This window comes from Chiloscyllium plagiosum, chromosome 30 (assembly GCF_004010195.1).
Source record: "Chiloscyllium plagiosum isolate BGI_BamShark_2017 chromosome 30, ASM401019v2, whole genome shotgun sequence".
NCBI classification, from domain to species: Eukaryota; Metazoa; Chordata; class Chondrichthyes; order Orectolobiformes; family Hemiscylliidae; genus Chiloscyllium; species Chiloscyllium plagiosum.
This window is the reverse complement of record NC_057739.1, coordinates 34,222,886-34,235,570: the sequence shown is the minus strand read 5'-3', so window position 1 is coordinate 34,235,570 and position 12,685 is coordinate 34,222,886. Positions and strand designations below refer to the sequence as shown.

General features: G+C 40.6%; 2 protein-coding genes across 4 annotated transcripts in view; one reads left to right on the top strand and one right to left on the bottom strand.

Moving 5' to 3' along the window:
• spaca9 (sperm acrosome associated 9) overlaps positions 1–3,762 on the top strand; it is a 46,569-nt gene extending 42,807 nt beyond the window's left edge. Inside the window, exons 5-6 of one of the 3 annotated variants that reach the window (XM_043720321.1) lie at positions 2,334–2,399; positions 3,187–3,762. In XM_043720321.1, coding sequence (XP_043576256.1) covers positions 2,334–2,385 — 52 coding nt within the window. In that variant the 3' untranslated portion in view covers positions 2,386–2,399; positions 3,187–3,762. Of the gene's footprint in view, positions 1–25; positions 117–2,333; positions 2,635–3,186 lie in introns of those variants that run through there. The other 2 variants (XM_043720319.1, XM_043720320.1) reach the window with 2 other exon arrangements.
• A 261-nt stretch (positions 3,763–4,023) lies between these two features.
• LOC122564612 (carboxypeptidase M-like) overlaps positions 4,024–12,685 on the bottom strand; it is an 18,876-nt gene continuing 10,214 nt past the window's right edge. Inside the window, exons 5-7 of the mRNA XM_043719701.1 lie at positions 10,037–10,192; positions 6,239–6,391; positions 4,024–4,193 (exon numbers count right to left, since the gene is read on the bottom strand). Coding sequence (XP_043575636.1) covers positions 4,024–4,193; positions 6,239–6,391; positions 10,037–10,192 — 479 coding nt within the window. The remainder of the gene's footprint in view (positions 4,194–6,238; positions 6,392–10,036; positions 10,193–12,685) is intronic.

The window sequence follows — 12,685 nt, the reverse complement described above, 5'->3', positions numbered from 1 at the left end:
GTTTGTTTCGTTTTTGTTTTCTCAGCTCACTTTGGAGACCAAACTATTCTAGAATTCTAGCCCAGAAACGATTTAAGGTCTTCTCAGAATTTGAGTTAACCAACACTTAATAAAAAGTAAGGATAAGTGGTCTTTTGCAACCAATTACTGGTATTTTTCAGCAATAAGTATGTTAAAGAAGGCCTAAGTGGAGGTTATGAGTAGGTGCAATGCCACATTTTACTAAGACTCAATCAATTGAGCAAAAAGACTCAAATATCTGGAATATTCTGCAATATTAAGAAAGTGAGTAATTTGAAAATATTTTCTAAATATTCTTTTATTTGAGTTTTCACTCTGGTTCAGGCTAGTAACAAGGAGAGAGATCCACACAACATATTTACCAAAATGACCATAAAATCTTCTACATGCTTGTTTACACAAATGGATGTATTCTTGTGGGGAGGTGTGCTGCCTACATTTGCTAATAGGATTTGCTAGGCTTAGTGTACTGTTCCTAATTCATTTTCCTTACTCCTTTCTTATGCTGCAACTCTAATGTCAGCATCCACAGAGCACTGGAACATTTAAAATCAGTCAGTTCTAATACAAATCCACATTCCTTTCTCGATAAAAGATTATCCTATTCTCAAGTGCTGCTTGAGTTTGATCTCTGAAGTACAAAATCATAAACAGCAGCAGAATAGAGGTTTATATTGTCAAACACATCCACTGTCTTGTCCAAAGGATCAAATCCTTCTGCTTCAATCTGTAGGGAAAAGACATGAATCATAATAATTTTATAATGAATTAATAAGACAATCATCCAGGCAGGTAGTTCCAGCAACCTTCATAGAGCTATTACAGTGCTAGCAAACTTTGATATGTGAAAACAGTAAATACAACAGTAAATAGAAAGTCTTGCTAAATTTGAATGGCAGACAGGATTAACAATTGTAAAGACCCTTCACTTTTTTGTGATCAGACAAATTAGGAATGTTAGTATTGGAAAATGAATGTTTTCTAACTTAGCTACTTGTAGCAGCAAACAAAAACATAGATGAAGGGAAAAGGTTTTTGAACTTGTGTAGCTATTATTGTTAACATAACAATATCTTATAAAGGGTTTATTCCCGAAACATTGACCCTTCTGCTCCTCGGATGCTGCCTGACCTGCTGTGCTCCTCCAGCGCCTCACTTTTTGACTCTGAGCTCCAGCATCTGCAGTCCTCCCCTTCTCCAATATCCTTTACTGTATCTTGCATTTTTATTTACTGTTTCAGGCACCCCAATTTTGATTTGCTTTTTCTAAATGTATTCATGTGTTGTGGGAGTTGCTATCTAGGACCACATTTATTTCCAATTTATTCACGATTGCTCTGGAGGAGGTACTGGTGAACTGCCTGCTTGAACTGCTGCAGTCCTTAGGGTGAGGTGACACCCAGAGTGCCTTTAAGGCAAATGAGGTCCATGGCTACTACAATTGGTTTGAGAAGCCCGAATTTGTTTCATTTAGGCTCATCACAGAAAATAGACCAAAATAAATATCATCCCATTAGTCTGGGCTGAGCACCCAACCAAGGCTCACGGAGAAAAGATGTAAGAGTAATGACATAGTCATAGTCATTGCTGGCTATAACAATGTTTATTACCCATCCCTAACCACCAAGGGGGCTGTTAAAAATCAACCATATTCCTGTGTATCTGGAGTCAGATGTTGGCCAAACCAGGTAAGGATGGCAGATGACCTTCCTGAATTGACATTAGTGAACCAGATTCGTTTATATGACAATAGTTGCATGATTGCCATTTGTCTAGCTTTCTATTAATTTTTTCATTAATTTAACTCCCATTTTATCATCTGGCATGATAGGTTTCAAATCCATGTCCCCAAAATATGAACCTGTGGTTCTGGAATTCTAATCCAGATATACCACTACACCACCATCATCCCCCTTCATTGTACCATCTTCTCTTCCATTCTTGAAATTAAAATCAAGGTGGTCACCAAATAAGTAATTGAGAAAAATCTGTGACATAAATTCACTTTTAAAAGATGTGAATCACAGAATTATTCCAGCGTGGAAGAAGGTCATTCAACTCATTATGTCCACGTTAGTTCACCTGCCTTCTCCCTGTAATCCTGCACCTTCTTCCTTGAATGCCCAAAATTAAACATGCTTCCAGCACACTCTCAGGCAGTGCATTCCAAACCTTAGCCACTTGCTGCATGAAAATGTTTCTTTTCTCGTATGGTTGAAGTATATGTTTAATTCGATTTAACAAAGTCTGCGCTGATGCCATTTATGTTTTTTGTTAAGTAATTATTATTTCTCAACTTTTTCTTCCTTTAGCCATACTACATATAAGCTTGTGAAAAACAAGAGCACGCAGAATGGTCAATAACTGGATGTTAGGAGGTACATAAACTAATGTGATCCCAGCTTTAACCGGTCCTCCTCGTCATGGGTGAGATCCTGTATGGTGGCCAGTTTATTCTCCTTTGGAAGATTACTAGAGATACCGAAGAAAGATTCTGACATTTTTAACTTGCCAAACGTAAGGGCAAAGTTCAGAGCAGGTCACTTATTTAATTCACTGGCTAGGAGGCCATGATGGGAAATCAAAAGAATCAAAGAAAGAAAACTGGGGAGCACGCCATTAAAAATTTCCATGTATAGGTTTTAGATTGATATTTTAAAAAACTAAAAATGCATTTGTCAGTTTTGAAATTATTAAACATTATTACATGGGATAATTAAAACTGGTCTTGCAACAATTATTTCAAATTATAAAGATAGAGGAAAATAGAAATGTAAGAAGTAAGAAAAAACATTAACTTTCAAACATTTAATTAATCTGTTATCTTAAAGAACACATCACAGTTGGGATCAAGGAATAGCAGATATTGCTAACATAGGAGGTTTCCTTTTTGTTTGGCATAGAAATATGTATCAGGTATTATATTTGAATTTTCATTTTGCCCTTTTGAGCAGACATGAATCCTTAGGGCAGTTACCTCCTTAGATCATTAAAGTCTTTTGACTGACTAAACAAATCACTAAAGAATTTGAATGGTAAAGAACAAGACTATATGGTCTGTGAGATTTTCCATTCGACCCTTGGAGGATACAATTGGGAATTAATGGGGAAGAAAGAAATAGCAGATAATTTAAACCAGTAGATAATTTGTGTTTGTCTCCACAGTGAAGGACATTCTAAACATCCCAAAGATAACATATGCATTGTGCTAATGAGAGGAAAGGTCTCTGTCAAAAGGGACAAAGCATTTGACGAACTACTTGGATTAAAGGCAGAAAAGTTGCCAGAACCTGATGTCCTCCATCCATGGAATTTAGAGGAAGTTGCTGCAGAGTGATGGCAGATTGGTGAAACATTCAGAGAATTGGAAAACTGCCAATATTAGATCGGTGAAAATATTCAAAGAGGAGGTAGATAGAATTTTGAAATGCCTAGGAGTTGATGGCAGTGCTCAGCACAAAAATGGAGAAGAGAGTAGGGTATTGATCTTGTTGAATGACAGGGTAGGCTTGAGGACTGAAAAGCCTACTCATACATTTTATGTCTCAATGATACCCAGTAAGGTGGCTTATATTAAATATGAGGGTCACACATAATTGATGTTATTGAGAGAATCATGCAGAAAAACACACTGTACTTGTCTAAGTGATGTATTAAGCTTTCTCAAGTGCATTCTGATGCCCTACGTATCACATGTGTGTGATTTCTGACTCTCATTTCCTGTGGTGGATTTTTATAGACCTCTTTCTAGCTCTCGCTTGTCTTTATGTACTCATCACTACTGGCTGTAAATGCTTCATATTTTAAAGGTCTTCTTGCTGTAATATCAGGTGTATAATTATTCTATCCTTTCTCAGCACCTTAATTTTCATCCATTATACATACCCATATTTGCACTCTCAAAGAACACATTTCTGAAGCTACAAGTTCAGGACAAAGGTAATGACAGATTTTGAAACACATGGAGATTCCTAATGCTTTCATAGTCAATGAATTCTAAAATCAAATCTTCCCCAGTCTTACCTTAAGAACATACTCCCCTGGAATTAGAAGCCTGTAGTACTCTCCCTGAGAATTGGTTTGAAATGGGATAAGATTACTCCTGCCAAAAATGTTTACAATTGCTTTGGAAATAGGATTTCCTTTATCATCCAGAACTCTGCCTTTTAATCCTGAAAGCAAAAGGGGAGGTAAATTACTACTTAGAAATTACTCAAGTCCAGTCATCTACTCTATTAACCTCAAGTTAAATAGGTAAGAATATAAAGAGACAATAGGGCTCCTGCAGTGCAGTGGTAGTGTCACTACCTCTGAGCTAAAAGACCCAAGTTCAAGTCTGATCTACTCCAGAGGTTTGTCATAACATTTCAGAACAGGTTGGTTGACAAAATCTTTAATGAGACATCTTTTCTTTTAAACTATAGCTGACACAATGCCAAACGTTAACAAAATAGAAGCAAAATCATTCAATCCTGGCTTGATACTTCATTGGCTGTGAACCACTTTGGAACATCCAATGGAAATGTAAAAGGCACAATAAAAATGGAAAGATTTCTTCTTTTCTGACAAAGAAATAATTTAAAAGATCGCACCCCCCCCCCCACCCAATATCAGGATTCATCTAAAGCTGATGCGCAAAAAGCTTTATGCAGATTATTACAAGTTAGCTGCATTACTGTTTAAGCTTTATTGCAATTTGTTTAACAAAAAGGCAAAGCCCTTTAATAACAGTGGAATTCTGGGCACTGACTTCAAATGCCCTAATCCAGTTGCAACACCAATTGCAGTAATAGAGAATGTTAAGCAAATTGGAGACCTTCAGCTGTGTCTTCCACTACTGAAGCCAATAAGGCATTGCTTTCTAAACGCCATTCCACAGTTACCCCATTTTGAGGCTTGAAAGTTGTTGTGACTTCAATGAGTGGAGTAGTGCGAGGAGAAGACTTATGAGCGCAGGATAGATGGGTCAGCCAATGCTGCCTCTGGGCTTGCGACCCCAAATTGTCAGCTTGTGGTCTCACTTTGGGGTCCCCAATCTCCCTTTAAGAAACTCTGCAATTGAGGCTGGTGTTGATACAAACATAAGGCCTGAACAACATTGTTAAAAGGCTCCACTGGCAGCTTTTGGTGTTTGCAGCCCTGTAAAACATAAGTAATATTCAATGTGCGCTGGTGTAACCTTAATGTCAATTGCCAAAATACCAAATAGATTCTGTAGAGAAATACTGCACAAAAACAGACTCTTCAGTCCAACTTGTCCATGCCGACCAGATACCCTAAATAAATCTAGTCCCATTTGCCAGCACTTGGCCCATATCCCTCTAAACTCTTCCTATTCATATGCCCATCCAGATGGCCATTTAAATGATGTAATTGTACCGGCTTCTTCCACTTCCTTTGGCACCCCATTCCATACATGCACCACCCGCTGAGTGAAATGTTGCCCCTTAGGTCTCTTTTAAATCTTTCCCTTCTCATCTTAAACATGTTCCCTCTAGTTTGGACTCCCCCACCCTGGGGAAAAGACCTTGTCTACTGACTCGGTCCATGCCCCTCATGATTTTATAAACCTCTATAAGGTCATCCCTCAGGCTCTAACGCTCCAGGGAAAATAGCCCTAGTTGATCACCTTATTTCTCTGACTTGGGCGGAGCCATAAAACAAACTAATCATATTTTCTGAATTTTATACCTTGTGCTGATATTCAGTGCTATTAAAATTATAACTGAAGTATCATTGAGCTTGTACCCAGTATCTAATTAAAAATCACATAAATTCTTCCAGTTTTGTCCAACTGCATATCCTCAATTTTAATCACTGGCATTTTAATCAGTGGTTATCCAGCTGTCTTGGCCCTAAGCTCCAGGATTCTGTTCCTAAATGTCTCTACCTCTTTACCTGTGTCTCTCATCCCGTTAAGACTCTCGTTAAAACTTACCCAAGTCAACTATTCTGGAATGTCCTTCTGTGGCTCAGTATCAAAAATCTTTGTTAACACTTGTGAAGAATCATGGGACATTTTCTGTTAGCTCTGCTACAACTAACATCGTTATTGTTTTTATTCGGGACCACATCTGTGGACAGTGCATTGCAACACAGTTGCTGACCCACTGAAATCCATAAATGAGAAATGATGAGAATTTTCCAAAAAGAAACTCTAGCAAAAGGCCACATTGAGACAACAAGCATTAAGATGCGCAGCGACATATATATGTACCTAAATGGACTTGCTGGATAAAGATGATGAGTGGGACTTTGTTCTGTTCCCATAAGTTTGGTAGTTGTGCTGCAGGTGGGTACTTGCAACAAGATAGCTCCAACGTCAGCTCGTAGCACTGGCCCCACACATAATTGTAGTCTTGCATACCACCTAGTGAGAGATATTGAAAACTGTCAGATAGACGTACCTGAAGCTAAGACATGCTAAATCTTCACATACAATTTGCTTTGTAAATTGTAAATTACTATGTATGCTCTATACCCATGGTCATAGCTGAGCCAGCTGTTCAAGTGTTATAAGATGTGATATTTGCAAAGCAACTAATAATATTAAAACTTCAAGAGACAGAGCTCAGAGATTGGGATTTGGGATTTTTTTGATTGTTTTTTTATGAAGTGAGGAATCTTAATTTTCTCTTTCGACAATGTCAGAATCAAACATTCTCAAATTGTATTTGTCAAATGTTATAGGTTTGGTAAGTTTTTTTAGCATAGAAAAGGTCCCTCAAACTATATAGTGTAACAACAGAATATTTACAGAAGAGAATCAAACCATTTAGCCCAGCAGGGCAGGTGCTAATGAGCCTTCTCTGACCTACTCCATCTTACCCAATCAGCATATCACTGCTACTTAGAGGAGACAATGGTGTAATGTCCCTGGACTATGAATTCAGAACCTCAGACAAAAGTGCTAGGGACATGGGTTTAAATCCTACCATGGCAGATAGACATAGAATAGAATTTGTACAGTGCAGAAGCAGGCCATTTGACCCATTGATTCCTTACCAATACCCTGAAGAGCATCTCTACCCTATCCCTGTAACCCTGCATTTCCCATGGCTACCTAGCCTGAACATCCCTGGACACAATGTGCAATTTCCCGTGGCCAATGCACTTAATCTGCACATCTTTGGACCATGAGAGGAAACCAGAGCACCTGGAGGAAACCCACGCAGACACTGGAAACTGCACAGAGACAGTTGCCCAAGGGTGGAATTGAACCCAGGTCCCTGGTGCTATGAGGCAGCAGTGCTAATCACTGAGCCATTGAGACGTCCCACAGTGAGATTTGAATTGGATAAAAATCTGGAATCAAATGTGCACTTAATGATAAACATGTAACTATTATTGGTTGTCATTAAAAACTCATCTGGTTCAATATTGTTCCTTTAGGGAAGGAAATCTGCCAGCCTTACTGGTTGTGGCCTACATATAACTCCAGACCACAATAAAATGGATGAAGCTTAATTGCTGGCCTAGCCAATGACACCCAAAATATTACATATATTTAGTGACAATTAAATTATCAATTCACTTATTATTCTTGTAGAAGTTAACTGAATTATCAATTCACTTATTATCCTTGTACAAGTTTCAACCACCAAGTCAATAGCACAAAGGGTCAAAATTGATCAGAATGTAATTGATTAGAACTAGATACAGCTTTAGATCTAACAGCCTCTCAAACCTGCTCTGTCATTCTTTTTCTTCTCATCTAATCAATTTCTTGATTATTCTTTTCCAATTTTTAAAAAAACACTTTGGTTTTAGTATCATATAATCCTCAATTTTTCTCATTGGCCATAGTTGTTGTACTTTTCCAATATAATTTTATTGTTCAAGGGGGAGTGTATTCATAATGTGCAAAGTTCTGGAAGCCCAGGAATTATAACAGACTAGAATCATGTGCTGAATGGGAAGATATAGGTTAACATCACGACCATTCAAATGGGGAATTCAGATCTTGACCATTGCCTCATAAGGCAGGAAAAGTATAAAGCAGTAGATGAGTCACCTTGCAGAATCTCTCTACACATCTGCTCTCCTTGACATCGAAGTGGCCAATAGTGGAAAAAGTGAGGATTGCAGATGCTGGAAATCGGAGTCGAAGAGTGTGGTGCTGGAGAAGTACAGCGGTCAGGCAGCATCCAAGGAGCAGGAGAATTAACGTTTCGGGTATAAGCCCTTCAGCAGGAATGAGGCTTGTAGGCCACCAGGGCTGAGAGATAAATGGAAGGGGGGTTGGGGCTGGGGGGGGAAGGTAGCTGGGAATGAGACAGGTAGATGAAGATGGGGGTGAAGGCGATAGGTCGGGGAGAAGGGTGGAACAGAAAGGTGAGAAGGAAGATGGACATGTAGGATAGTTCAAGAGGGCGGTGCTGAGTTGGAAGGTTGGATCTGGGAAAAGGTGGGGGGAGGGGAAATGGGGAAACTGGTGAAATCCACATTGATTCCTTCTGGTTGGAGGTTCCCAAGCCGGAAGATGAGGCATTCTTCCATCAGGTGTTGGGTGGCTAGAGTTTGGCGGTGGAGGAGAACCAGGATTTGCATGTCCTTGGCAGAGTGGAAGGGAGAGTTAAAGTGTTCAGCCACAGGGCGGTGGGGTTATTTAGTGTCCCAGAAATGTTCTCTGAAAAGTACCGCAAGTTAGCCTCCTGTCTCCCCAAAGTAGAGGAGATCACATCGAGAGCAACAGACACAGTGGATGATGTGTGTGCAAGTACAGGTAAATCTCTATCAGATGTGGAAGCATCCTTTGGGGCCTTGGATGGAGGGAGGAGGTGTGGGCACAGGTTTTGCACTTCCTGTGGTGGCAGGGGAAGGTGCCAGGAGTGGAGGGTGGGTTTGTGGTGGGCTTGGACCTAACTAGGGAGTCGCGGAGGGAATGGTCTCTCTGGAACGCAGGTAGGGGTGGGGAGGGAAATATGTCGCTGGTGGTTGGGTCTGTTTGTAGGTGGTGGAAATGGCAGAGGATGGTGCGATGTGTCCGGCGGTTGTGGGGTGGAAGGTGAGTACTGAGGGAATTGTGTCCTTCTTGCCATTGAAGGGTTGAAGTTCAAGGACGGAGGTGCAGGAAGTGGAGGAGATGCACTGGAGCACATCATCGACCATGTGGGAGGGGAAATTGCGGTCTTTGAAGAAGGAGGCCATCTGGGATGTTCTGTGGTGGAATTGGTCCTCCTGGGTGCAGATGCAGTGGAGGCAGAGGAATTAGGAATAAGGGATAACACTTTTAAAGAGGCAGGGTGGGAGGACATGTAGTCCAGGTAGCTGTGGGAGTCAATGGGTTTGTAGTAGATGTCTGTGTTAAGTTGGTCACCGCAAATGGAGATGGAGAGGTCCAAGAAGGAAGGGAGGTTGCGAGATGGCCCAGGTGAACTTGAGGTCAGGGTGGAAGGTGTTCGTGAAGTTGATGAACTGTTCAACCTCCTCATGGAAGCACCTTCCCATCTACCTGCTCCAACCTTCTCACCAACCTATCACCTTCACCCCACTTTCATCTCCTATTGCATTCCCAGCTACCTTCTCCCCAGCCCCACGTCTCCCCCCCTCCCATTTATCTCTCAGCCCCCTTGGGCCAACCCCTCATTCCTGATGAAGAGCTTATATTTGAAACATTGACTCTCCTGCTCCTCAGATGCTGCCTGACCATCTGTGCTTTTCCAACACCATACTTTTCAAAAGTGGCCAATAGTGTCTGGTTGATATAAACCCAGGAGAGGAGAACAAGCCAATATATATATTTTAAAAATTAGAGATAAAGGAAAATTATAATAAAATAAATACAATGCATTTTATGGAAAGGGTTTTGTTCATTTCAACTACTCTGCCTTAATTGTACCACCATGATACTACCTAAAATTGACATTGTGTAATGAGAGTGTGTTATACCACCTTAACATTAACTGTGAAACTTCAACCATTAAGATTAAAGATATTTAGAAACTCCAAAGAGGGACCCTGTCTGTTCATAAAAAGTGGAATATTATCCAGTCCCCTGTATTGAATGGCTTGCCTGATATCCTGTACCATTTAGCTCCATTCGTCACACCATTCAGGAATTTCATCTTACATAAATTCCCTTTGTACATGGTTTTGTGGTGAAAGGAATACATTTTTGCCAAGTATTTAAACACATCATCATCTGGACTCCGACTGTAGTTGTTGCTCCCTGTGAAGAACAACAAAAGTGAATTCTCAATAGTACTCACTTAAGAACGTTTTTCACAGCAAAAATGAAATTTCTATACAGAAATGCTTCAGAATGTAAACTTTTCCTATTTTGTCAAAGAGCATCACATGCTCAAACTTGCTTAAAATATATAACAACATAGAACAGTCAAAAATAATGACAAATTACTCAAGCTCATTCAAGGTTTCACTGATAAAAGCATCAGCCTATGTGAAACAACCAATGAGGAATATATCAAGTCTAGTTTTCACTGTGCAAGCTCCAATCAATCAGACATAATAATTATAACCACTGCAATAAGAGAACTTGATGAGAGCCTGCTAGGGTTGCAGTTCCTATTCCTATTCAGTGAAGCTAATGGAAAATGCAAAAGTGTGAACACCAATTGAAGAAAAGCAGATTCAGATGTGATTCCCTCTCACAAGAATGAATACTTTTGCCAACATGCTACTGTACAGAATAGGAAAGAAAGTACTTGCACATTTATAGCGCCATTTGTGCACTTACGATCACTCAATATATTTCATAGCTGATGAAGTCTTTGTTAACACAGTTGCTATTACAATTTAGTTTGATGTAACAGTCAATTTGACTGTAGCATTCTCCCAACAATAATGTGTTAAATGATCACATAATATGTTTAGTTTTGTTGCGATTAAGGAATAAATGTTTTCCAGAACAGCAGAGACCACCCCGCTCCAATGTTTCCTGGGGATCTTTACACGAAACTGAGTTGAAAAAATGGTGACATACAATAATAGATTTATAATCCTGACACTCAGCCTGATGCTTTTGGGATAGGGGTTGAAATCCCATCACAGCAGCTGGTGGAATTTAAATTCAATGAATATAAATTTGGAATTGAAAACTAATCTTATCAATGGTGAGCTTGATTCTTTTTTTAATGACAATCTAATTCAGTAATATCTTTTACAAAAGAAAATCTCTTAGTCATGTTTGTGGTACCACCTTTACCCCTAAAAATCTAATTCTCTGAATGTTTGTTTGTGTACAGATTGAATAATTTTAGCAACAGTAGTATAAGGTGTATAATATCATGAAAGGCATGGATAGGGTGAATGCACTCAGTCTTTTTCCCAGGGTTGGGGAATCAATAACTAGAGGGCATCAGTTTAAGGTTAGAGGGGGAAAGAATAAAAGGGAATCTAAGACTAGATTAGATTACTTACAGCGTGGAAACAGGCCCTTCGGCCCAACAAGTCCACACCGACCCGCCGAAGCGCACCCACCCAGACCCATTCCCCTACATTTACCCCTGCACCTAACACTACAGGCAATTTAGCATAGCCAATTCACCTAACCTGCACATTTTTGTACTGTGGGAGGAAACCGGAGCACCCGGAGGAAACCCACGCAGACACAGGGAGAATGTGCAAACTCCACACAGTCAGTCGCCTGAGGCAGGAATTGAACCCGGGTCTCTGGCGCTGTGAGGCAGCAGTGCTAACCACTGTACCACTGTGCCAGAGGCAACTTTTTTACACAGAGGGTGGTATGCATATGGAATGAGCTGCCAGCAGAAGTGGTTGACGCGGGTACATTAACAACAATTAAAAGGCATTTGGACAAATACATGGATAGGAGTGCATTAGATGGATATGGGCCAAGTGCAGGGAAATGGGGTTAGTGTGCAGGGATATTTTGGCTGGTGTGGATCAGTTTGGGCCAAAGGGCCTATCTCCGTGCTATAAGATTCTGTGCACAGAGCACAGCCTTGTTGTACTCCTCTCTTCGCTTAAAACTGTGGCTCAATGGTTAGCACTTCTGCCTCACTGTGCAAGGGACACGAGTTCAATTCCCTCAGGCAATTGTCTGTGTGGAGTTTGCATGTTCTGCCCATGTCTGTGTGGGTTTCCTCCAGGATCTCCGGTTCCCTCCCACAGTCCAAAGATGTGCAGGTTAGGTGGATTGGCAATGCTAAATTGCCCATAGTGTTCAGGGATGTGTGGGTTAGGTGGATTAACCATGGGAAATGCTGGGTTACTAAGATAGGGTAGAGGGTGAGTCTAGATAGGATGCTCTCCAGAGAGTTGGTGTGGACTTGATGGGCCAAATGGCATGTTTCCACACTGTAGAGATTGAATTAATATCTGATTATCCTTCTCCTAGCCTGATGCTCACTTACTTGTTCCCAAAGTAGCTTCTTGGTAGAGGAATTGAGTTCCGGAGTCCTGAGGTCATGATGCAGTTGTATAAGACTCTGGTGCGGCCGCATCTGGAATATTGTGTGCAGTTTTGGTCGCCATACTATAGGAAGGACGTGGAGGCACTGGAACGGGTGCAGAGGAGGTTTACCAGGATGTTGCCTGGTATGGAAGGAAGATCGTATGAGGAAAGACTGAGACACTTGGGGCTGTTTTCATTAGAGAAAAGAAGGCTTAGGGGTGACTTGATTGAGGTGTACAAGATGATTAGGGGGTTAGATAGGGTAGACAGTATGAACCTTTTCCC